General features: G+C 49.1%; 2 protein-coding genes across 9 annotated transcripts in view; one reads left to right on the top strand and one right to left on the bottom strand.

Annotated features, from left to right (window-relative positions):
• C15H17orf80 (chromosome 15 C17orf80 homolog) overlaps positions 1-5,083 on the top strand; it is a 30,019-nt gene extending 24,936 nt beyond the window's left edge. For 4 of the 6 annotated variants that reach the window (XM_038757431.1, XM_038757430.1, XM_038757428.1 and 1 more), the window contains 3 exons: positions 616-702; positions 3,324-3,440; positions 4,921-5,083. In XM_038757431.1, the coding sequence (XP_038613359.1) occupies positions 616-702; positions 3,324-3,440; positions 4,921-5,021 (305 nt within the window). In that variant the 3' untranslated portion in view covers positions 5,022-5,083. The remainder of the gene's footprint in view (positions 1-615; positions 703-3,323; positions 3,441-4,920) is intronic. The other 2 variants (XM_038757432.1, XM_038757433.1) reach the window with 2 other exon arrangements.
• On the bottom strand, positions 90-23,533 carry CPSF4L (cleavage and polyadenylation specific factor 4 like). 3 transcript variants are annotated; one of them, XM_038757436.1, is made up of 8 exons: positions 23,431-23,533; positions 22,790-22,840; positions 21,653-21,805; positions 15,670-15,765; positions 12,274-12,367; positions 11,337-11,379; positions 10,382-10,570; positions 90-272 (listed from the first exon to the last, which is right to left on the bottom strand). In XM_038757436.1, the coding sequence occupies exons 1-8, from the start codon at positions 23,531-23,533 to the stop codon at positions 246-248; spliced, it is 756 nt and encodes a 251-aa protein (XP_038613364.1). In that variant the 3' UTR covers positions 90-245. The 3 variants fall into 3 exon arrangements, with proteins under 3 accessions (XP_038613364.1, XP_038613362.1, XP_038613363.1); XM_038757434.1 differs by lacking the exon at positions 90-272 and adding an exon at positions 6,429-6,734; XM_038757435.1 differs by lacking the exon at positions 90-272 and adding an exon at positions 6,429-6,734 and having other exon boundaries at positions 12,283-12,367.
• Positions 23,534-23,649: the final 116 nt, after the last annotated feature.

The following is a 23,649-nucleotide window of genomic DNA, read 5'->3' as shown; positions in this document are numbered from 1 at the left end:
TATTCAGCCCATCGCAGCAAAAGGGAACAGAATGATTTTTAGTACTTGACAAATTTCAACCACTGCACTCAAACTCTTAGCACCCACGTTTAATCCACTCTCTGGTGAGGCAAGTAACCACAAGAGGCCCGTTGACTAGGTGAGGAAGGAAACTGAGGCCCTGGGTAGAGCTATGACTTGATAAAAAGACCCCATGGCGTCACTGGGAATACTGGGCCCTCCCTGGTGTTCGGAGAAGAGTCTCCTCAGCCCCTCTCTCTCAACAGAAGCCTCTAAAAAAAGAAAAAAGGTATTTGTTAAGCACTTACTATGGACCAGGCACTGTACTAAGCACTGGGGTAGATGCAAGCTAATCAGGTTGGACACAGTCATGTGTCCTTAACCCCTGTTTTCCAGATGAGGTGACTAAGACACAGAGAAGTGAAGTGATTTGCCCAAGGTCACATCCCAGAGAAGCAGTGGAGCTGGAATTAGAACCCAGGTCCTTCTGATTCCCAGGCCCATCCACTAGGCAATGCTGCCTTCTATGGAAATACAGGTTAGGGCCCGCCCTGAGAGAGGGGATGAGGAGAAGACGACGATACATGGTGCCCTAACTTCTGTTTTGAATCACAGTCCCTCCCCTGGAGCCATCTCAGTTTCCTGCCTGGCCGGCCACCCGCCTTTTCTCTCCGATGGGCCTCCTGGGTGCCCTGCAGCAAGGTGAGGCCAAAATCCTACAGCATCGCTCGTCTTTTTCCCCCCTCCACCGACTAATTCCTTTTCCCCCGCCTCTTACGAGGAAACGAAACGGCGGAAAGTGAACCGGGCTGTCTGTCAAAGGGGACTAAGGTTGGGATCAGAGGACAGCAGCGTATTTGTGTTTGTGAACCAAAAAGGAAGAATTGGCAAGGCGTGCTGGGTATCAAGTCAGGGGTCTGCTCCTATAAATGCTTCTCCCATTTTCCTTCTGGAGAGATGGGATATGAAGATAACGTTTGTATAAGACACTTGAGTTCTCGAATAAGAGATGGAAAGGTACCACTCACATGATAACCAGTAACATTGAGTGCTTACTGTATGCGGAGCACTGTGATGAGCACTTGGGAGAGTTCAGTAGATAACAATAACAACAATAATGGCATTTATTAAGCGCCTATGTGCAAAGCACTGTTCTAAGCGCTGGGGAGGTTACAAGGTGATCAGGTTGTCCCACATGGGGCTCACAGTCTTCATCCCCGTTTTACAGATGAGGGAACTGAGGCCCAGAGAAGTTTAGTGACCTGCCCAAAGTCACACAGCTGACAGTTGGCGCAGCCGGGATTTGAACCCATGACCTCTGCCTCCAAAGCCCATGTTCTTTTCCACTGAGCCATGCTGCTTCTCCACAATCCCTGCCCTCACTGGGAATATGGGTTCTGGGAAAAGGTCGGATCAATATAGCAAACCCAGTTTTACTCGGTACCACATCTAAATCTTGGCAAAGCAGGGTCAAAGGAACCAGTGTAAAGCAAAGGACGAGCACTTTGTCCCATTGCTGATGGCAGGATTTGCTGGGGAGATTTCTTAATAAATTGGGACAAATACTCTTGAGGCCCAGCCGGCTGGATAATCTGAACCTGTTTTTCATTTCATAAAAAGTTATACTCTCCCAAGCGCATACTACAGTGCCTCTGCACCCAGTAAACGCTCAATAAATATGACTGAATGAATGAATTTAATGTGGAAGAGCCTTTGATTTCAAACTAATTCTGGGCTTTCATTTCTGCGAGCAAATGGTGAGGGTAAGGTTATCAAGGAGAGTTTCTGCTCTAACTAGCTGTTTTAACCCAGACTCCCATCCAGCCTGAGAAGTAACATAGATTACACTTTGAAGCTCCTTCTCCCTGCCCACAATTAGGTGTTATCGAGCCCTTCTAGACTGTGAGCCCGCTGTTGGGTAGGGACCGTCTCTATATGTTGCCGACTTGAACTTTCCAAGCGCTTAGTACAGTGGCTCTGCACACAGTAAGCGCTCAATAAATACAATTGAATGAATGAATGAGCAGGGAAATGACCCAAAACAAGGGAAAAGAACTCACAAACTGAAAGATCAGCCTTTACTTACCCAAGTACTTAGTACAGAAGCAGCATGAATAGTCAATAGAGCCTGGGCGTCAGAGGTCATGGGTTCAAATCCCGGCTCTGCCACTTGTCTGCTGTGTGATCTTGGGCAAGTCACTTTAGTTCTCTGTGCCTCAGTTACCTTCTCTGTAAAATGGGGGTTAAGATGGTGATCCCCCACACGGGACAGGGATTGTGTCCAATTTGATTTGCTTCTATCCACTCCAGCGCTTATTACAGTGCCTGGCACATTCTAAGCACTTAACAAACGCTGTAATTATTATTATTATTACAGAGCGCTGCACACAGTAAGCACTGGATAATAAGTACAGTGTTTGTTAAGATCACATCTCCTCCAAGAGGCCTTCCCTGATTAAGCCCTCTTTTCCCTGGCTTGCTTTCCCTTCTGCATCATCTGTGCCCTTGGATCTGTGACCTTTGCACATTTGATATTTGCCCCACAGAACTGACATACGTTCCTTTATATTAGGTATTATAAATTGTTTATATTAATGTGTGTCAGCTTGTTATGGGCAGGGAATGCGTCTCCTAGTTCTGTAGTGCTCTTCCAAGTGCTTAGTGCAGTGCTTTGCACATAGTAAGCACTCAGTAAATACCATTGATGGATTAGCACTTACTGTGGGTCTCAAACGCTATTCTAAGCACTGGGGTAATAATAATAATGGCACTTATTAAGTGCTTACTATGCGCAAAGCACTGTTCTAAGTGCTGGGGAGGTTACAGGGTGATCAGGTTGTCCCACGGGGGGCTCACAGTCTTCATCCCCATTTTACAGATGAGGTAACTGAGGCCCAGAGAAGTTAAGTGACTTGCCCATAGTCACACAGCTGACAATTGGCGGAGCCAGGATTTGAACCCATGACCTCTGCCTCCAAAGCCCGTGCTCTTTCCAGTGAGCCACGCTGCTTCTCATACAAGTTCAAGTTACAAGTTAAATCAGGTTGGACACAGTCCTTGTCCGACAAGGGGCTCACGGTCTAAGTAGGAAGGAGAACAGTTAGTGGATCCCCATTTTACAGTTGAGGAAACTCAGGCCAAAAGAAGTGACTTTTCCAAGGTCACACAGCAAGCAAGGGGGAGAGCCAAGATTAACCCAGGTCCTTTGACTCCCAAGCCTGTGCTTTTTCCGCTGGGTCACACTGTTTCCCAATAAATACCGTTGATTCATCGATCGGACAGAGTGTCCACTAACAAAACCGCATTTTCTTCTCTTGCAACAGCCTGGGCCAGGTACAGCAGCAGATCCATTAATCTGAAGAAGGGTGGATTTGGGGGCATCAAAGTGCTCTTTGCTGGTTACTGCATCTTGTGCTGCAGCTGGAGCTACAAGCATCTGAGTAAGATTTCCTGCCTTCTGTCCTAAATTGCCTAATAATAAGAATAATAATGATGGCACTTGCTAATCGCTTACTGTGTGCCAAGCACTGTTTGAAACACTGGGGTAGATAAAAGTTAATCAGGTTGGACCCAGTCTCAACCCCCATTGTAGAGATGAGGGGACTGAGGCCCAGAGACGTGAAGTGACTTGCCCAAGATCACAAAGCAGACGAGTTGAAGTTGATGGATGGGGAACTGACAGCCACAGTTTGAGACCACATTGGAGAAGTCACTTCTCGGTGCCTCAGTTTTCTCATCTGTAAAATTGGGGAGCAGGGCCCTCTCCTCGCCTTTTAGACCCTTTTAGTCCGGTCTGATTGTATTGTGTCTACCCCAGCTTTAGCCCATAATAAGTGCTTAACAAAAACTGCAGTTATTATTATTGGGTGGAACCAGTAGTGATATTAAGTGCAAGGATCAGCTCAGGAAGCCAGTTTTCTTCCTGTTTATTGCAGACCACAGCACTTAACGTATCTATAAATTATATGTTTTGAATTGTTTCTGTTCAAGTCTGTCTTCCCCTCTAAACTGTAAGCTCTCTGTGGGCGGCAAACGTGTCTAAATGTGCCCTGCACACTGTAAGCACTCAGAAGCAGCATGGCCTAGTGGCTAGAGAAAAGGTTCGAGAGTCAGGGGGGACCTGGGTTCTAATCCTGGCTCTGCCGCTTGTCTGCGGTGTGACCTTAGGCGAGTCACTTCACTTCTCTGGGCCTCAGTTCCCTCATCTGTAAAATGGGGATTAAGACTGTGAGCGCCATGTGAGACAGTGACTGTTTCTAACCTGACAACCTGGTATCTACCCCAGCATTGAAGTACAGGGCCTGGCACAAAGTAAGTGCTTATCAAAATACCAGAAAAAAAAAATTACCGTTGATGATAACCTGGGACCTTTAAGAGACCATTCCAGGAGGTGAAAAGGGGAGCCATAGCGAGACAGGTCAGAGAGCAAAGTGAGGTTCATGAGCATGGCTGGAAAAGTCAGGGCTGGGCTAGCTTGACGTGGGTGAGGGAGACATTGAGGAAATTCTAACATTTCACTGCACCCAGATCCAGCTGCTGTCATCTTGATCACTGCCTTTCCTGCTAGTCAACTGTCTTTCCTTCCTTCAGACACCTTCCTTTTTCTTCCAGTGGCGGGGACGGGCCTGGCTTCGGTCCAGAAGGAAGTCTTAACCAGGCGGGGGTCAGGAGGAAGAGGAGGAGAGCCAAACCTTGATCTTTTGAGAACCAGAGACAAAACTCCTCTCCAGAGTTATTCATTCATTCAGTCGTATTTGAGCGCTTAGTACGTGGAAAGCACCGTACTAAGCACTTGGGAGAGTACAATCTAACAACACGTAGTTAGAATATAAAATTCCAACCCGGGCCTTGATAACTTTTGTACTTCCGTTATGGCTTCTCACCCTCACATCTGTTTCTCTCTCTCTCTTTCTCAAATAGCTCCCGCACTGGCACGAGCATCACTGATCTGGCCATCATGCCGGACAAAGCCAAAGCCACCGGGGCCAGCCAGCCGGAAATCGTCAAGGGAGAAAATCTGACTCCTCTGTGGGAAGACTTCAGGTTTAGGCACTGGGGCAGGGAGGGGCTGGGGGTGAAGAATAAACCTGTGAAAACTGAACGTGTTATTTGTCCGGTGAACCTATTTATCCCCTCTCCCGTGTGCCCTCCGGCAAGTCCTCGGCTAGCCGATGCTGAACAGACAAGGCTCAGGCCCCTAAGTGGGAGTTGCTCCACTGACTTGGTTTCCCCTTCTGTAACCGCCAAGCTAGAGTTGTTGATGATCTCGAAGAGTGAGAGTAGGAGGAGAGGATGAGCCCCTGCCCAATTATGCTTACTTGATTCCTTGGGGTCTGGTTCTCGCCAAGCGGCGTTTTGCAGACTGTTTTAACTAAACTCATTGGACTGGTAAAGGGTTACCAGGAAGTCAGGCTAGCCACTGAACGTACAACTGCCCTTAGGGTTGTTAGCTTGAATCACCAAGTTCGAATAAACTGGGTGGTTTTGGAAATCTGCAAGGGCAGACTCTAACCTGTGTTTCTGATCCCACAATTCTAACCAAAAACAGGAGTTAATAACAACTGTGGTATTTGCTAAGCGTGCACTAGGCGCCAGGCACTGTACTAAGCACTGGAATGGATACAAGCAAATCGGGTGGGACACAGTCCCTGTCCTGCGTGGGTCTCACCGTCTTAATCCCCATTTTACAGATAAGGGAGCTGAGACGCAGAGATGTGAAGTGACTTGCCCAAAGCCACACAGCGACAAGTGGCTGAGCCAGGATTTAGAACCTATGACCTTCTGACACCCAAGCCCATGCTCTATCCACTATGCCATTCTGCTTCCCGGACTACACCATGTTGCTACCTACAGTTCCTACCCTGTGCAAAGGGACAGCAGAGGTCAGTTTTCCAGTCATGGAAGGCACAAAGTGGAAGGGTTGGCCGGGGAGAAACTCAGCAGCAAGGATGCACAATTCCCACCCCCAGGGTGAGGAAGTGGATGACTGCCAGAAACAACTAGCCCAAAGCTAGGTTCCTTTGGAAAGACGAGTGTATCAGGTGGAGGGAGCGACACAGACCAACCAAGAGGGTGGATGAGGGCGAAGGCCTCAGGACTTTGCTCTTTCTCGCCCTCCCTCCATTTAAGCAAAAAGCCAGACACAGTGCAACTCTCGTGTTTGAAAATTCTATCAGATAATTAATGCCAAGCCTACATCGGGGTTTTTAAGAGCAGCAGCAAGACAAATGTCGTCTTCCACGTTTCAGGCTTGCCCAGTTCACTGCAGTACACAGATGAGGCCTCTGCCCCTTTCTTCCCTTGGGAAACTGATTCTACCACCAGCAGTCCGTTTGAAGCGGGCTAAAAAGTAGTTGTGACGTTCACTGCCTCCTGAGTAGCAGACATTCACCCGGGTACAGAGAAAGTGGTTCATTTTCCCTGCCAGTGAATGGTCTAACACAGCATCCCCAGAGCTGGAAAAGCTCATTAATCAAAGCGGTGTGACTTCTGTTCCCTTTTCCTAGGCAGTGAACGAGTGACAGGCACCAGGCAAAATGGGCTGAGGATTTGGTGGGTCTGGTCCTCTAGCCTGGAACCCCAAGAAATTAAGGGAACCTAGTTTGAGCATCCAGAGCTGCATGGGCTGTTCTTCGATAGAGGACTCTGGCCACCTGGATCCTAAGTTATTCTCCTTTCAGTAGTCCTGTGGAAATCTTCCCACACTTGTTGGCATAGTGGCCCTTTCCTCCACACTGAAAAGGAAGAGAGGACACTTGCTCTGGCTTCTTTCGGACGTAGCGAGTCCCAAAGAGGAACTCTTGTTAGCACGCAGCCTGGTTTTAACCCAACAAATAGAGTTCCTGTTCAGCCCAAAAGACAGACTGATAAATCAAGCGATAGTATTGGTTGAACCCTGCCTGTGTCTATTGTTGTATGGTACTCTCACAAGCACTTAGTACAGTGCTCTGCACACAGTAAGTGCTCAATAAATAATAAGCATTTCAGTTCTTGTTAAACACTTATTATGTGCCAAGCACTGTTCTAAGCAGGAGAGTAGATACAAGTCAATCGGATTGTCCCACATGGGGCTCACAGTCTTAATCCCCATTTTACAGATGAGGTAATTGAGGCCCAGAGAAGTAAAGTGACTTGCCCAAGGTCACACAGCAGACAAGGGGCAGAGCTGGGATTAGAACCTAGATTCTTTTGACACCCAGGCCCATGCTCTATCCACTAAAGCCAAGTTGCTTCTCAGTGAATACAACTGATTGACTGACAGGTTGTCATACCAAGAGAGAAGTCACGTTCACTGCCCACAGGGAGTTTATGATTCAACAGAGAGAAACAAAGTAATTTTCCAGTAAAATGAAGTGCCAAGATACTAATGTGATGACAGGTTGTCAGTGCTACAGTGAAGCTACAGAGAGAGTGGGGCTTGTGGAGAAGAAACATTCATCAGGGAAAGCTTTCCGGGGGAGGTGGAATTTCAGAAGGTCTTGGAGGATGGGGAGAATTAGTCTGGCAGATTTGAAGGAGTGGGGAGGTCCAGACTGAAGTTAGGGCATGAGCCAAGTTCAGAGAGTCAAGAGAGGCAGTGAGGGGGTGATCTTCTGAAGAGTAGTGAGGGCGAGCTGGGGAAGAGGATTACTTAATAATAACAATTTTGGTATTTGTTAAGCGCTTACTATGTGCAAAGCACTGTTCTAAGCGCCGGGGAGGCTACAAGGTGATCAGGTTGTCCCATGTGGGGCTCACAATCTTTGTCCCCATTTTACAGATGAGGTCACTGAGGCCCAGAGAAGTTAAGTGACTTGCCCAAAGTCACACAGCTGACAAGTGGCGGAGTGGGATTTGAACCCATGACTTCTGATTCCAAAGCCCAGGCTTTTTCCACTGAGCCTGCTTCCCCGCTACACTTGATCACTGTATCAGTCTCCTTCCTGACCTCCCCATCTCCTGTCTCTCCCGACTCCAGTCCATTCTTCACTCTACTGCCCGGATCATTTTTCTACAAAAACGTTCAGCCCATTTTACCCCCTTCCTCAAGAATCTCCAGTGGTTGCCCATCCACTTCCGCATCAAACAGAAACGCCTCACCATCAGCTTTAAGGTACTACATCACTTTGCCCCTCCTTCCTCACCTTGCTACTCTCCTACTACAATCTAGACCACAAACTTCACTTTTCTATTGCTAACCTTCTCACTGTACCGCAAACTTCTCTACCTCACAGCTAACCACTCGCCCACGTCTTGCCTGTGGCCTGGAGCATCCTCCTCTTCATATCCTACAGACAATGCCTCTCCCCACTTTCAAAGCCTTATTGAAAGGCTTATTGAAGCCCATCTCCTCCAAGAGGCCTTCCCTGACTAAGCCCTCATTTCCTCTTCTCCCACACCCTTCTGTATTGCCCTGACTTGGTCCCTTTATTCAGCCCCCCTCCCAGCTCCACACCACTTCTGTACATATCTGTAATTTATTTATTTTTATTAATGTCTGTCTCCCCCTCTAGACTGTAAGCTTGTCATGGCAGGGAATGTATCTGTTATATTGTTGTATCATTCTCTCCCAAGTGCTTAATACCGTGCTCTGCACACCATAAGTGCTCAAGAGATACCATTTATTTATGGACCTTTCAGGATGCAGTCTCAATAGCGAGAAGGGGGCACAAGCCAGATTTGAATGGATGAAGAAGTGGAGTTGGAAGAGATAAAATGGGTGTATCTACTCATCCTCCCTCCTACTTAAACTTTGAGCGACCTGATTAACTTGTATGTATCCTTGTGCTTAGACCAGTACTCAGCACATAGTAAGCGTTTAACAGATGCAATAACAATGATAATAATAATAATCTGTGCCTGGAGTTTGAACGGTAATGGGAGTAAGAAAATGGGCTGAAAGCTGGAGCGTGCCGTGGAATTGCTCAATTGTAAACTCCTTGAGGGTAAGGGCATGTCCACTTACTGAACCCTCCCAAGCTTTACAGTCCAGAGAAGCAGTATGGCCTAGTGGATAGAGCCCAAGCCTGACAGTCAGAAGGACCTGGGTTTGAATTCCTGTTCCACCATTTGTCTGCTTTGTGATCTTGGACAAATCACTTCACTTCTCTGTGCCTCAGTTCCCACATTTGTAAAATGGGGATTAAAACTTTGAGCCCCATGTGGGACAGGGACTGTGTCAACCTGATTTGCTTGTACTCACTCCATCACCTAGTATAGTGCCTGGAACATAGTAAGCACTTAACGAGTGCCATCATTATTATTATTATTATTATTAGTGTTGGGCAGAGGTTTTGACATGCTCAAATCCAAGCATTCCCTAAAAAAAGTATCACAGCCCCAAGAGATCCCAATGTTGTGTGGCTGGTCCCTAGTAAATGTGCTTCCTGCCAGGAATGAGAGCATTGTGAAAGTCGAACGGCAGCTGTAAATGAGAGGGTAACCTCCACTCACGACCTCCCTTTCAAGAAACTCAAAACTCTGTGCATGACGTTTTTGCTGTAGCGTATTCAATGCAAGGATTATTTGCTCTTATTTCTAAAAAGAGGCAAAGGATGTGGGTTCTAATCCTAACTCTGCCACTTGTCTGGTGTGAGACCTTGGGCAAGTCACTTCACTGGGCCTCAGTTTCCTCATCTGTAAAATGGGGATTAAGACTGTGAGCCCCATGTGGGACAGGATCCAACTTGATAAGTTTGGATCTACCCCAGTGCTTAAAACAGCACTTGGCACACAGTAAGTGCTTAACAAATACCATCTTATTATTAAAGTCACTCTTTCCCCAGGGTACCGGAGGTAATACCAAGAAGGAGGTGACAGTTTAGGTTCTCCCAAGGCTCTCACAGGACTGGTAAAGGCAAGGAGGGAGGTTTAGTGAGTATCTGTTCATCGAAGACCCTCCACTCTTGAAAAGCATAGTTGCGTTTTGTGGGACACGGAGGTTACTTTGGAGTTAAGCATCAAGTGGAGGTGGGTTTGTGATGCTTTGTGGGGATCTGGGACATTCTGTCAGGAAGCAGCAGAGTGGCTTTGTGGAAAGAACACGGACTTGGGAGTCAAATGACGTGGGTTCTAATCCCGGCTCCGCCACTTGTCGGCTGTGTGACCTTGGGCAAGCCACAACTTCTCTGTGCCTCAATTACCTCATCTGTAAAATGGGGACTAGGACTGTGAGCCCCATGTGAGACAACCTGATTACCTTGCATGTACCCCAGCTCTTAGAACAGTGTTTGGCACATAGTAAGTGCTTAACAAATACCATAATAATAATTATTATTACTATTTCCCACAGTGAAACCCTGGGTTTCTCTCAACTCCACCTCCCTCCTGTCCTCCAGCCTCAACCAACCAATGGCTTACGATCCCCCAGGGTGGTTCAATCAGCTGGATTCCCACGACTCACCCTGAAGCAGGTGATCAGAGGCAGGGGTTTGAAGCCTGGGGAGGGCTGAGCCATGTTCTGCTGGGCCCTCAGGTGATAGTGGAGGAAGCGGAGGGCTGAGAGGCGAGGTGGGGGCAGGTAGTCCACGCTGGGGCCCTTCGAAGAGATGCCCGTGGCAGGGTTTGGGGGTGCTTGTCCTGGAGCCTGGCTCTGATGTACACAGGGAAGAAAGTTAGCTGGCAGGTGGGATCCTGAATTTGCCCCGTGTGAGGGCTAGGAGAGGGAGACGGGAGAGGAGAAGGGAAGGGAGAGGAGAAGGGAAGGGAGAGGAGAAGGGAAGGGAGAGGAGAAGGGAAGGGAGAGGAGAAGGGAAGGGAGAGGAGAAGGGAAGGAAGAGGAGAAGGGAAGGAAGAGGAGAAGGGAAAGGAGAGGAGAAGGGAAAGGAGAGGAGAAGGGAAAGGAGAGGAGAGGACTAGGATAATGATTATAATAATGATGATGATAATAGTAATAATAATGATTGTATTTGATAAGCTCTTACTATGCGCCAGGCACTGTATTAAGAGCTGGGATAGATACTAGATAATCGGGTTGGACATAGCTCCGGTCCCATATACAGCTTACAGTCTTAATCCCCGTTTAAATATGATTGATCAATTGATCAACCCCGTTTCTGGGTGAATGAAGAGGCCAGGACATTGGATTTTTCCCCAGTATTCCTGCTAGATGCCAAATGATCTGCGAGAGAGACAGGTGAAAAGCAGACAGACGGAAGACATGGGTGCTCTTCACTAGAAGGTTTAGAGAACAGTTTAAAAAAATGTAAGGAGGAAGAGGTCCCAGGAGGCCAGTGTGAGATTCAGCTGGGAAAAATGGGGCTGAAAGATCAGGTGGAGGGGGAGAGCTAAATGTAGATGGCCCCTCAAAAAAAAAGAGTGGACTGATATGGGAATCCTCGGCCACTCCCCAAACTCACCTTGACCTTATCCTGATTTCCCAGCTGCAGATCCATCTTGGGACTGAAAGAAGCAGAGACTGATGAAGCATCCTGCCACTCAACGCCACCTAACCAGGGACTCCAGGCTTCTGTTCTGAGGGGAAGGGGTCCTCTCCCTGCCAGGGAGAGTGGTAGGGTTGAGGGAGAGTAATGCAAGGTTCAGGCGGCCCAGGCTCTACATTTGCACTTAGGTGCTTCCTGCCCATTCCTCCAGCATCCCCTCTGGAATAGAAGGAATGAAATGCCACGGGGGCGGCTGCTGGGATGGGCGGGAGGGTACAGCCTCCTCCTCACCTCGAGAGACCACAGGCCCCCAAGGTGACTGTGGCTGGGATATGGACAGCTGAACCAAGCAAGCGCCGAGACCCCAAGAGGCTAAGGGGAAAAAACGAGAGTGTCGAGGGTCTGGTAGCTGGTGACAGATTCATCCTCAGCTCTGGGTTTCAGGGGTCTCTGGGATCCCCGGGGTGTTCATCCCCAATACTGGAATATCTAGCCATTATCCACTGACATGCCTCACAGACACAGCTCAGGGGGGATGTCCATCTGGCCTGACAGACCGAGAGGGCTTCCCTAAGCCCTCCTTTTCCTCTTCTCCCTCTCCCTTCTGCATTGCCCTGACACGCTCTCTTCAATCATCCCTCCTCCCTGCCCTGCAGCACTCAGATCTGTAATTTATTTATTTTTATTCATGTCTGTCTCCCCTTCTAGATGGTCAGAGTATTATGGGCAGGGAATTTGTCTGCTTATTGTTATATTGTACTCTCCCAAGCACTTAGTACAGTTTTCTGCACACAGTAAGTGCTGAATAAATATGATTGAATGAATCAATCAAGTTAATCGAGTCACAAGCGTAGTGACCAGGTGAGAAGCTGGTCGTCTCCCCAGCCCTTGGGAGTGGTCTGGGAGGGCTTACTGCACGAACTTGCACTTGGGTCCTTCAGGGCAGAAGCCAACGAGGTAGTTGATGCACATCACTCGGCGGGTGTGCTGGTGTTTGCACCGGGGACCTGTGGGCAGATCAATAATTCGATCAGTGGTATTTACCGCCTGTCTACTTTTTGTTCTGTTGTCTGTCTCCCCCTTCTAGACTGTGAGCCCATTGTTGGGTAGGGATTGTCTCTATCTGTTGCAATTGTACTTTCCAATTGCTTAGTAAAGTGCTTTGCACACAGAGAGCACTCAATAAATATGATTGAATGAATTTATTGAACACTTACTGTCTGCAGAGCACTGTATTAAGTGCTTGGGAGAGGACAATACAACAATTACCATAAGGAGAGTGGAAGAGTGATATGGAGGGAGGGAAGGGGGAAGATAGAAAGAGAGAAAGAGAGAAAAGGGGGAGGGGGAGAAAGAGACGGGAGAAAGAGAAGGGAGAGAGGAAGAGAAGGGGGAGAGAGAGAAAGAGAAGGAGGGGAGAGAAAGAGAAGGAGGAGAGAGAGAAAGAGAACGGGAGAGAGAGAGAGAAAGAGAAGGGGGAGGGGGAGAGAGAGAAAGGGGGAGAGAGAGAAAGGGGGAGAGAGAGAGAGAAAGGGGGAGAGAGAGAGAGAAAGGGGGAGAGAGAGAGAAAGGGGGAGAGAGAGAGAAAGGAGGAGAGAGAGAGAAAGGGGGAGAGAGAGAAAGGGAGAGAGAGAGAAAGGGGGAGAGAGAGAAAGGGGGAGAGAGAGAAAGGGGGAGAGAGAGAAAGGGGGGAGAGAGAGAAAGGGGGGAGAGAGAAAGGGGGGGAGAGAGAAAGGGGGGGAGAGAGAGAAGGGGGAGAGAGAGAGAAGGGGGAGAGAGAGAGAAGGGGGAGAGAGAGAAGGGGGAGAGAGAGAGAAGGGGAGAGAGAGAGAAGGGGGAGAGAGAGAGAAGGGGGAGAGAGAGAAAGAAGGGGAGAGAGAGAAAGAAGGGGGAGAGAGAGAAAGAGAAGGGGAGAGGGAGAAGGGGGAGAGAGAGAAGAAGAAGGGGGAGAGAGAAAAGGAGAAGGGGGAGAGAGAAAAGGAGAAGGGGGAGAGAGAAAAGGAGAAGGGGGAGAGAGAAAAGGAGAAGGGGGAGAGAGAAAAGGAGAAGGGGGAGAGAGAAAAGGAGAAGGGGGAGAGAGAAAAGGAGAAGGGGGAGAGAGAAAAGGAGAAGGGGGAGAGAGAAAAGGAGAAGGGGGAGAGAGAAAAGGAGAAGGGGGAGAGAGAAAAGGAGAAGGGAGAGAGAGAAAAGGAGAAGGGGGAGAGAGAAAAGGAGAAGGGGGAGAGAGAAAAGGAGAAGGGGGAGAGAGAAAAGGAGAAGGGGGAGAGAGAAAAGGAGAAGGGGAGAGAGAAAAGGAGAAGGGGAGAGAGAAAAGGAGAAGGGGGAGAGAGAAAAGGAGAAGGGGAGAGAGAAAAGGAGAAGGGGGAGAGAGAAAAGGAGAAGGGGGAGAGAGAAAAGGAGAAGGGGGAGAGAGAAAAGGAGAAGGGGGAGAGAGAAAAGGAGAAGGGGGAGAGAGGGGGGAGAAAAAAGGAGAAGGGGGAGAGAGAAAAGGAGAAGGGGGAGAGAGAAAAGGAGAAGGGGGAGAGAGAAAAGGAGAAGGGGGAGAGAGGGGGGAGAAAAAAGGAGAAGGGGAGGGGGAGAGAGAAGGAGAAGGGGGAGAAAGAAAGAGACGGGGGAGAGAGAAAGAGACGGGGGCAGAGAGAAAGAGACGGGTGGAGAGAGAAGGAGATGGGGGAGAGAGAAAGAGACGGGGGGAGAGAGAAGGAGACGGGGGGAGAGAGAAGGAGACGGGGGGAGAGAGAAAGAGACGGGGAGAGAGAGAAGGAGACGGGAGAGAGAGAAAGAGACGGGGGAGAGAGAAAGAGACGGGGGAGAGAGAAAGAGACGGGGGAGAGAGAAAGAGACGGGGGAGAGAGAGAAGGAGACGGGAGAGAGAGAAAGAGACGGGGGAGAGAGAAAGATGGGGGAGAGAGGAAGATGGGGGAGAGAAAAAGATGGGGGAGAGAAAAAGATGGGGGAGAGAAAAAGATGGGGGGAGAGAAAAAGATGGGGGGAGAGAAAGATGGGGTCAGAGAAAGATGGGGGAGAGAAAGATGGGGGGAGAGAAAGATGGGGGAGAGAAAGATGGGGGAGAGAAAGATGGGGGAGAGAAAGATGGGGGAGAGAAAGATGGGGGGAGAGAAAGATGGGGGGAGAGAAAGATGGGGGGAGAGAAAGACGGGGGGGAGAGAAAGACGGGGGGGAGAGAAAGACGGGGGGGAGAGAAAGACGGGGGGGAGAGAGAAAGAGGGGGGGGAGAGAGAAAGACGGGGGGAGAGAGAAAGACGGGGGGAGAGAGAAAGAGACGGGGGAGAGAGAAAGAGACGGGGGGAGAGAGAAAGAGACGGGGGAGAGAGAAAGAGACGGGGGAGAGAGAAAGAGACGGGGGAGAGAGAAAGAGACGGGGGGAGAGAGACCGGGACGGGGAGAGAGACAGGGACGGGGGAGAGAGAAAGATGGGGGATAGAGAGAGAGAAGGGGGAGAGAGAGAGAGAGAGAAGGAGAGAGAGAGAGAGAGAAGGGGGAGAGAGAGAGAGAAGGGGAGAGAGAGAGAGAGAAGGGGGAGAGAGAGAGAGAGAGAGAGAGAGAAGGGGGAGAGAAAAAAAGGGGAAGAGAGGGACAGAAAGGGAGAGGGACAGAAAGGGAGAGGGAAAAGATCCAGACCAAGGAGATTTGGCTCAGGACAGGCTGTGATGGGGGCCTTGCTTGCATTGTGGAATTTAGTTTGAAAAGAAGCAGGGAAGGAAGGGGGTGGACCACAAAGCAATGAGCTTTCTGCTCTCAGTACCCCCCCCCCCCCGCCACACCCCAAGAACCTGTCTAGGGGGAGCAAGGCAGGATATCAGCAAAGACTTGGTACACAGCCATATACTCTACTATTTCCTTTATCAGAAAATCATTTCAAGGTCTGTCTCTCCCTATATATAGTAAGCTCCTTGTGGGAAGGGATCACATCTACCAAACTCTACCCTCCCAACCGCTTAGTATAGCGCTCTAATGATAATAATAATAATAATGATATATGCTAGGCACTTACTAAGTGGCAAGCACTATTCTAAGTATTGGGGTAGATAGAAGCTAATCAGTTTGAACACAGTTTCTGTCCCATATTGGGCTCAGTCTTAATCCTCACTTTATGGATGAGGGAACTGAGGCCCAGAAAAGCAAAGTGACTTGCCCAAAGTCACACAGCAGACAAGTGGGGGAGCTGGGATTAGAATCCAAGCCTTTGTTCTTGCCACAAGGCCATGCTGCTTCCCACAGTAAGTGCTGAATAAGCCCCATGGATTGCTAGAATCCCCCTCCCTCAATTCCCTGGGTAGGGCCTCACCATTCTTGCAGAAGCCTTGATTGTACCAAGGGCAATCCCGGATTCGAGAGGCAGGGTCCAAGTGCAAGAAAGGACACTCCTTGTTGCTGCATTTTCCTGAAAAAAAGACCAATTACCACTCACCCGCTGCCTGCCCCTATACCAAGTTCTGCCCCCTCTCATCTTCAGGATCGGGGAAATGTCTCTCTCAACTTCTTTTTTTTTAATGGTATTTCTTAAGCGCTTATTATGGGTCAAACACTTTTCTAAGTGCTGGGGCAGGAACAAGTTAAGACAGAGGCAGTCCAAGTAGGAGGGAGAATGGGTATTTAATCCCCATTTTACAGCTGAGGGAACTGAGGCACAGAGAAGTGAAGTACCTTGCCCAAGGTCACACAGCCAAGCAATTGGAAGATCTGGGATCAGAACCCAGGTCCCTTGACTCCAGGCCCATGCTCTTTTCACTAGGCCATGCTGCTTCTCCCGTCATCCCCAATCCATGAGAAATCCAGAACTAAGACTATTTTTTTTTAATGGTATCTGCTAAGTACTATGTGCCAGACACTGTTCTAAGTACTGGGATAAATATGAGGTTATCAAGTTGGATCCAATCCATGTCCCAGATGGGGCTCACAGTCTTAATCCCCATTTTGCACGTGAGGGAACCAAGGCATGTAGAAGTGAAGTGACTTGACCAAGGTGACACAGCAGACAGCTTATATTCTAGAGTGTCCTGGAGGGGTCTTTGAGCCCGCTGAGGGGCAAGGGCCTTGTCTAAATTCTCACCCATCTACCCTTTCCCAGCACTTAGTACAGTGTTCTGCATGTACTAAGTGCTTAATACTATTACTGCTACTTAGGGGTTGGCTACTTAGGGGCATCTACTGTTGGCAGTAGCAAAGCAGCATGGGCTAGTGGAAAGAGCATGGGCTGGAGAGCCAGGGGAACTGAGTTCTAATCCCGGTTCCATCCCTGTCCCCACATTAGACTTTCCGGTAACTTTCTGTTCTTCCCATTAACTATGAGTTTCTTCAATTCACTGGCAGACACACTTATCACAGTATATACATGATATCCTCACCAAGCTGTTACCACCACCCCCATTTTCAAAGCTCTTCTGAATCACAACTCCTCCAAGTAGTCTTCCCTGATCAGTTTCTAATCTCCCCTGTTTATAGCGCTTATGTATCTTTAACATATAAATTATTTAACGTCTGTCTCCCACTCTAGACTGTAGAAACTAATGTGGGCATGGAATGTGTCTGCCAACTCCATTGTATTATTCTCTCCCAACCACTTAGTACAGTGTTCTGCACATAGTAAGCACTCAATAAATACCACTGATCGACTGATTTGCCTGCTGGATGATCTTAGGCAAGTCACTTCACTTCTCTGTGCTTCTGTCAAGTAGCGATTCAAAACCTGTTCTCCCTCCCCTTGAAACTGTGAGCCCTATGTGGGGCAGGGATTGTGTGAACTGATTCTATTGCTTCTGCCTCAGGGCTTAGCACATAGTAAGTACTTAATAGATTCCACAATGATTATTAGCAACAAACAATAAAGGTCACCAGCATTCCAGACTGCTGTCCTGCCAGGAAGCTAACTCTATTTATTTATATTAATGTCTGTCTTCCCCTCTAGACTCTAAGCTCATTGTGGGCAGGGAATTATATTTGTTATATTATTGTTATAACAGTTATAGTTATATCAGTTATATTGTTGTATTGTGCTCTCCCAAGTGCTTTGTACAGTGCTTTGTACAGCGTGGCTCAGTGGAAAGAGCACGGGCTTGGGAGTCAGAGGTCAAGGGTTCAAATCCCTGCTCCGCCGCTTGTCAGCTGTGTCACTTTGGGCAAGACACTTCACTTCTCTGTGCCTCAGTTACCATGTCTGTATAATGGAGATTAATATTGTGAGCCCCACATGGGACAACCTGATCACCTTGTATCCTCCCCAGTGCTTAGAACAGTGCTTTGCAAATAGTAAGCGCTTAACAAATACCAAAATTATTATCATCATTACAGAGTAAACACTCAGTAAATACAATTGACAGACTGACTGACCCTGAGGTGAACTTGCTGCCTGGAGAGGGAGCCCAAGACTCATCATGGAGGAGCAGAAACTTTAATATTTTTTAATGGTATTTGTTAAGCACTTACTAACCCAAGCACCATACTAAACACTGGGGTAGATACAAGCTCGCCAGGTAGGACACAGTCCCTGTTCCACATGGGGCTCACGGTTTTAATCCCCATTTTACAGATGAGGGAACTGAGGCACAAAGAAATGCATTGACACCCCAAGGTCACCCAGCAGACAAGCGGTGGAGCCGGGATTAGAACCCAGGTCCTTCTGACTCCCAAGCCTGTGCTCTAGCCACTAGGCCATGCTACTTCCCGTTACTGTGTGCAGAGCACTGTACTAAGTGCCTGGGGGAGTACAATATAACAGTACAATACATATCCAGTACAATATATATCCGCCAAGCTAGCTCTCTTCCTCCCTTCAAAGCCCTACTGAGAGCTCACCTCCTCTAGGAGGCCTTCCCAGACTGAGCCCCCTTTTTCCTCTCCTCCTCCCCATCCCCCCCAGCCCTACCTCCTTCCCCTCCCCACAACACCAGTATACATGTTTGTACAGATTTATTACTCTATTTATTTTACTTGTACATATTTACTATTCTATTTATTTTGTTAAAGATGTGCATTTAGCTTCATTTCTATTTATTCTGATGACTTGACACCTGTCCACATGTTTTGTTTTGTTGTCTGTCTCCCCCTTCTAGACTGTGAGCCCACTGTTGGGTAGGGACCGTCTCTATATGTTGCCAACTTGTACTTCGCAAGCACTTAGTACAAGTGCTCTGCACACAGTAAGCGCTCAATAAATACGATTGAATGAACAGAGTTGGTGGACATGTTCCTTGATAGACACATTCTCTGCCCACAACCAGCTTACAGTCTAGAGGGACACCCCAGAACTATGAGATGCTTCTCTTTCAGGACCAGGAAGGTCCCCAGACCTCTCAGCTGTGTGTGCAGGGTGGCGGGGCAATCACTTATCCTCTCCCACCTCGATTACTTTATCAGCCTCCTTGCTGACCTCCCTGCTTCCTGTCTCTCCCCACTCCAGTCCATACTTCACTCTGCTGCCCGGATCGGTTTTTTACAAAAAAGTTCAGGCCACGTTTCTCCACTCCTCAAGAACCTGCAGTGGTTGCCCATCCATCTCCACATCAAACAGAAACTCCTCACCATTGGCTTCAAAGCACTGAAACACCTTGCCCCCTACCTCACTTCATCACTCTCCTAATTCAGACCCAATCCACACACTTCTCTCAATGCTAACCTTCTTGAACTCATCTATCTTGCCACTGCCCCTCGCCCACATCCTGCCTCAAGATTGGAATCCCCTCCCTCCTCACATCTGACAGACAATTCTTCTCCCCCACCTCAAAGCCTTACTGAAAGCAAATGCCCACCAAGAGGTCTTCCCTAACTGCCTCCTCCTTTCCTCATCTCCCACTCCCTTCTGCGTCACCCTGTTGCCCCTTTCTTCAATCCCCCTCCCAGCTCAGTGCTTACATCCGTATCCGTAATTTCTTATTGACATTAATATCTGCCTTCTCCTCTAGACTGCAAGTTTATTGGGAGTAGACAATGTGTCTGCTTATCATTGTACTCTCCAAAGTGCTTAATACACATTAAGCACTCAATAAAGATGACTGAAAGAATGAAGTAGACCAGTTCCACAGCAACACCGAAACCCCAGGTCTGCTTGAAATACCCCATTCATTCGATCTTATTTATTTATTTTTATTTTTTTAATGGCATTTATTAAGTCCTTACTACGTGCAAAGCACTTTGGGCGCTTACTGTATGCAGAGCCCTGTACTTAGTGCTGGGGAAAGTACAACAATAAACAGTGACAGTCCCTGCCTGCAATGAACTTACACTCTAGAGGGAAGGAGGCAGACATTAATACAAATAAATAAAATTACAGATATGTACACAAGTGGCCCAAAGGCTCATCTCTCTGATAAGCAGGGGCATCTTGCCCCAGGAGAAGCAGCGTGGCTCAGTGGAAAGAGCACGGACTTTGGAGTCAGAAGTCATGGGCTCAGATCCCGGCCCCACCGTCAGCTGTGTGACTTTGGGTAAGTCACTTAACTTCTCTGTGCCTCAGTTACCTCATCTGTAAAATGGAGATTAAGAATGTGAGCCCCCCGTGGGACAACCTGATCACCTTGTAACCTCCCCAGGGCTTAGAACAGTGCTTTGCACACAGCAAGTGCTTAATAAATGCCATTATTATTATTATTATGAACCCGGGGGCCTGGGTGTCCTCCCCCACACTCTCCTTGCAGACAGCAGGCGGCACCAGCCCACCATTATCAGCCTTGTTGTCCCCCAAACCAGAGAGGAGGAGCTCCCCACGACCCCCCGCTGCCACCCCCATTAGCGGATTGTGGGGGGGGGGAGCAGGGGTGGAGGGCTTGCCTTCACTAGCCTGGCCTTGGGGGACTGGAATTGTGCCCTGCTGGACCCAACTTGGGCCAGGCGAGGCCAATTTCTGGCCGAAGGAAGGGAGACTGGCTCCAACTGAGGCCTGCGTTTAGAGGTGGCTGGATGGAGTTGGGAGGGAATTCAAGAAAGATTTTTTTTTCCCCCCGGGGACCCCTTCCCACCCAATTCCGAAAAAAAGTCACTAGCAAGAGACCCCAACCTCTCACCATGACAAAGGACAAAGCAGTGTGGCCTAGTGGCTAGAGAATGGGCCTGGGGGTCAGAAGGACCTAAATTCTAATCCCAGCTCTGCCACTTGTCTGCTGTACGGCCTTGGGCAAATCACTTCACTTCTCTGAGCCTCAGTTCCTTCATCTCTACAATAGGGATTAAAACTGTGAACCCATGGATTACGCCCTGCTTGATTAGTTTATTCATTCAATTGTATTTATTGAGCGCTTACTGCGTGCAGAGCGCTGTACTAAACACTTGGGAAGTACAATTTGGCTACATCTAGAGACGGTCCCTACCCAACAGCGGGCTCACAGTCTAGAAGGGGGACTCAGAACAGGATTTGCCACGTAGTAAATGCTTAAGAGCACGGACCAGGGAGTCAGACGGTCATGGGTTCAAATCCTGGCTCCACCAATGGTCAGCTGTGTGACTTTGGGCAAGTCACTTGGCCTTGTATCCCCCCAGCGCTTAGAACAGTGCTTTGCACAGAGTAAGTGCTTAACAAATGCCATCATCATCACTTAACTTCTCTGTGCCTCAGTTACCTCATCTGTAAAATGGGGATTGAGACTGTGAGCCCCCTGTGGGACAACCTGAACACCTTGTAACCTCCCCAGTGCTTAGAACAGTGCTTTGTACATAGTAAGCACTTAATAAATGTCATCATTATTATTATCATCACTTATTCCATCTGAAAAATGGTCATTGAGACTGTGAGCCCCACATGGGGCAGGGACTGTGTCCAACCCCATTTTCTTGTATCCACCCCAGTGCCTGGGACATATTAAGTGATTAACAAATACCACAATTATTATTATTATTATTATTCTCTGGGACTCAGTTTCCTCGTCTGTAAAATGGAGATTGAGACTGTGAGCCCCACCTGGGACAGGAACTGTCCCCACCCTGATTTGCTTGTATCCATCCCAGCGTTTAGTACGGTGCCTGACACATAGTAAGCACTTAAGTACCACAATTGTTATTACATATACCATTAAAAAAAGGGGAGGTGGAGGCTGACCTGGGGAAATCAGAAGGGTGGGAGTTGGGGCAGAGGCAGGGAGGAGCACAAAGAGTTGCTAGCCCCATCTGACACAGACAGAGGGCTACCCCCAGTCTGGCAGAGGAGACTTGGAGCAGACCTGCCCAATGCCCTACCAGGTTTTACCCACTGAAGCCTCCTGGGGTGACCACCCTCAGTGCAATGCCCAGTCCCTTCACCTGCCAGCCCCGCTGCCCTGCCCAGGCCGGGGAGCTGCCCTTACCGAAGTTGGAGAAGAAGTAGCACTCGGGCATCTTGGTGACATCGTACTGGTGCAGGAACTCACACTGGTCGCCCTTCTTGCACAGTCCCCTCAGCCAGTGTTTGCAGACCACTGTCTTCTCCCCGCTGAGGTGCAGGAAAGGGCAAAGCCCACCTGAGCAGAAACAGCCCGCCATCCCCTGGGGGATCTCTGCTCAGCCTCGTCCACTGCCCCAGGAACCCCGCCCAGCCTCTCCCACCATCCTGGAAGGCCTACAGCGAGTATTTGCAGACCAACATCTTCCCCCTGCTTAGGGGCCAGAAAGGGCATGGCCCATGTGGAGGGCGGCAGTCCCCGCTGTCCCCTGGGGTGGGGGTCTCTGCTCGGCCTCGCCCACCATCCCAGGACCCCTGACCAGCCGCTGCTATCATCCCAAGAACCCCACAGCCAATGTTTGCAGCCCCCTGTCTTCTCCCCGCTGAGGGGCCTGAAGGGGCACGGTCCAACTGGAAAGGAGCAGCCCTTGCTTGGCCCTGCCCGGTCATGCGCATCACCCCAGGATCCCCGTTCGGACACGCCCACCACTCTGAGACCCCCTTCCAACACCCCTTCTGCCTCAGTCACCCCGGGGAGTACTGGCTCTACTTAGCGACCGCCATGGCCTTCCACCTGATGTGCCCACAAAGCACCTCTGTCCCCCAAGCAGGAAGATACTGCTTGAAAAGTGGTGTGGCCTAGCGGAAAGAACACGTGCCTGGGAGTCAGAATTTCCTGGGTTCTAATACTGGCTCTGTTACTTGTCTGTTGTGTGACCTTGGGCAAATCACTTCATTGAACCTCCGTTACCTCATCTTTAAAATGGGGACTGATTGGGAGCCCCAAGTAGGACAGCGACTGTGTCCAATTGTATCTACCCAAATGCTTAGGACAGTGTCTGTAAGCACTTAAATACCACTTAAAAAGTGTGTGTGGGGAGGGCAGGGGGGAGCTAATATTACTAAACTGCACAGAAGGAAAGGGGCCTCCCCTCATCCCTCCATGAACCCAGGCAGGGAAAGTGACCCCTCCCTCTCCACATGGGAGTGGTCCAGGTAATCCCCCCGACATAAAGCCAGGCAAGATATCTTTACCCCGTCACCCCCGACGCCCACAACTCACCTTTCCCACACAGGCCTTTGAGAAAGAAATTGCAAACAGCTGCCCTGGACTCTGGAAGCAGAGAGACCTATTGTTGTCATCCTCATGCTGTGCCTTAGTTTCCCTCCAGTAGGATTCCCTGATTCCCTCAGAACGGTGTCCCTCAAAGCCCCTAAAGGCTCAGACCCTGTTACTCCACGGTCCACCGCTCCCTAGACGAGGGGTAAACTACTTGGTGGTCACAGGGTTTCAGACTGTGACCCCAACCAAACAGGAGGGAACCATCCCTCCCAGCTGATATCAGTCCTTCCCCTACTTTCCTCCTACTCCCCTGGACCTAGTGGGTAGAGCACAGGCTTGGGAGTCTGAAGGACCTGAGTTCTAATCCCAGCTCTCCACTTGTCGGCAGTGTGACCTTGCACAAATCATTTCATTTCTCAGTGCCTCATCTGTAAAATGGGGATTAAGACTATGAGCCGTATGTGGGACAGGGACTGTGTCCAACCTGATTACCTTGTATCTACTCTAGTGCTTAGTACAGTGCTTATCACATAATAAGCACTTAACAAACATGACAATTATTATTACTATTATTACCATTTCCCTCCCATCCCTCTTCCTCCACCCTCTGGTCCTGGTCACTGAGCGCTGCCCACACTCACTGTCCATGCCCAGGAAGGGCAGAAGACCAGTGCCCTTCTGCTCCTCCACATCAGCCTCCAAGTCAAACACAATCTTCTCCACGCCGGCAATGAGCTCCTGCATTTTCGTAGAGCAGAGGCCCAGCCACCTCGTGGGCTTCAAACCCTCCTCTCCAGGTGAATCCAATGAGGTTAAACAAGGGGCTCTAGGGGCTGATGAGAAATTCCCATCCCCAGATG

This window comes from Tachyglossus aculeatus, chromosome 15 (assembly GCF_015852505.1).
Source record: "Tachyglossus aculeatus isolate mTacAcu1 chromosome 15, mTacAcu1.pri, whole genome shotgun sequence".
Classification (NCBI taxonomy): Eukaryota; Metazoa; Chordata; class Mammalia; order Monotremata; family Tachyglossidae; genus Tachyglossus; species Tachyglossus aculeatus.
This window is presented reverse-complemented; position numbering and strand designations above follow the sequence as displayed.

Coding starts and splice junctions, on each gene's coding strand:
- CPSF4L (XM_038757434.1), bottom strand. CDS start 23,533: ATGCAGGAGCTCATTGCCGGCGTGGAGAAGATTGTGTTTGACTTGGAG. Junction 22,841..23,430: donor GCCCTTCCTGGGCATGGACA/GTGAGTGTGGGC, acceptor CTCTGCTTCCAG/AGTCCAGGGCAGCTGTTTGC. Junction 10,571..11,336: donor GAAATCAGGATAAGGTCAAG/GTGAGTTTGGGG, acceptor TGTGTACATCAG/AGCCAGGCTCCAGGACAAGC.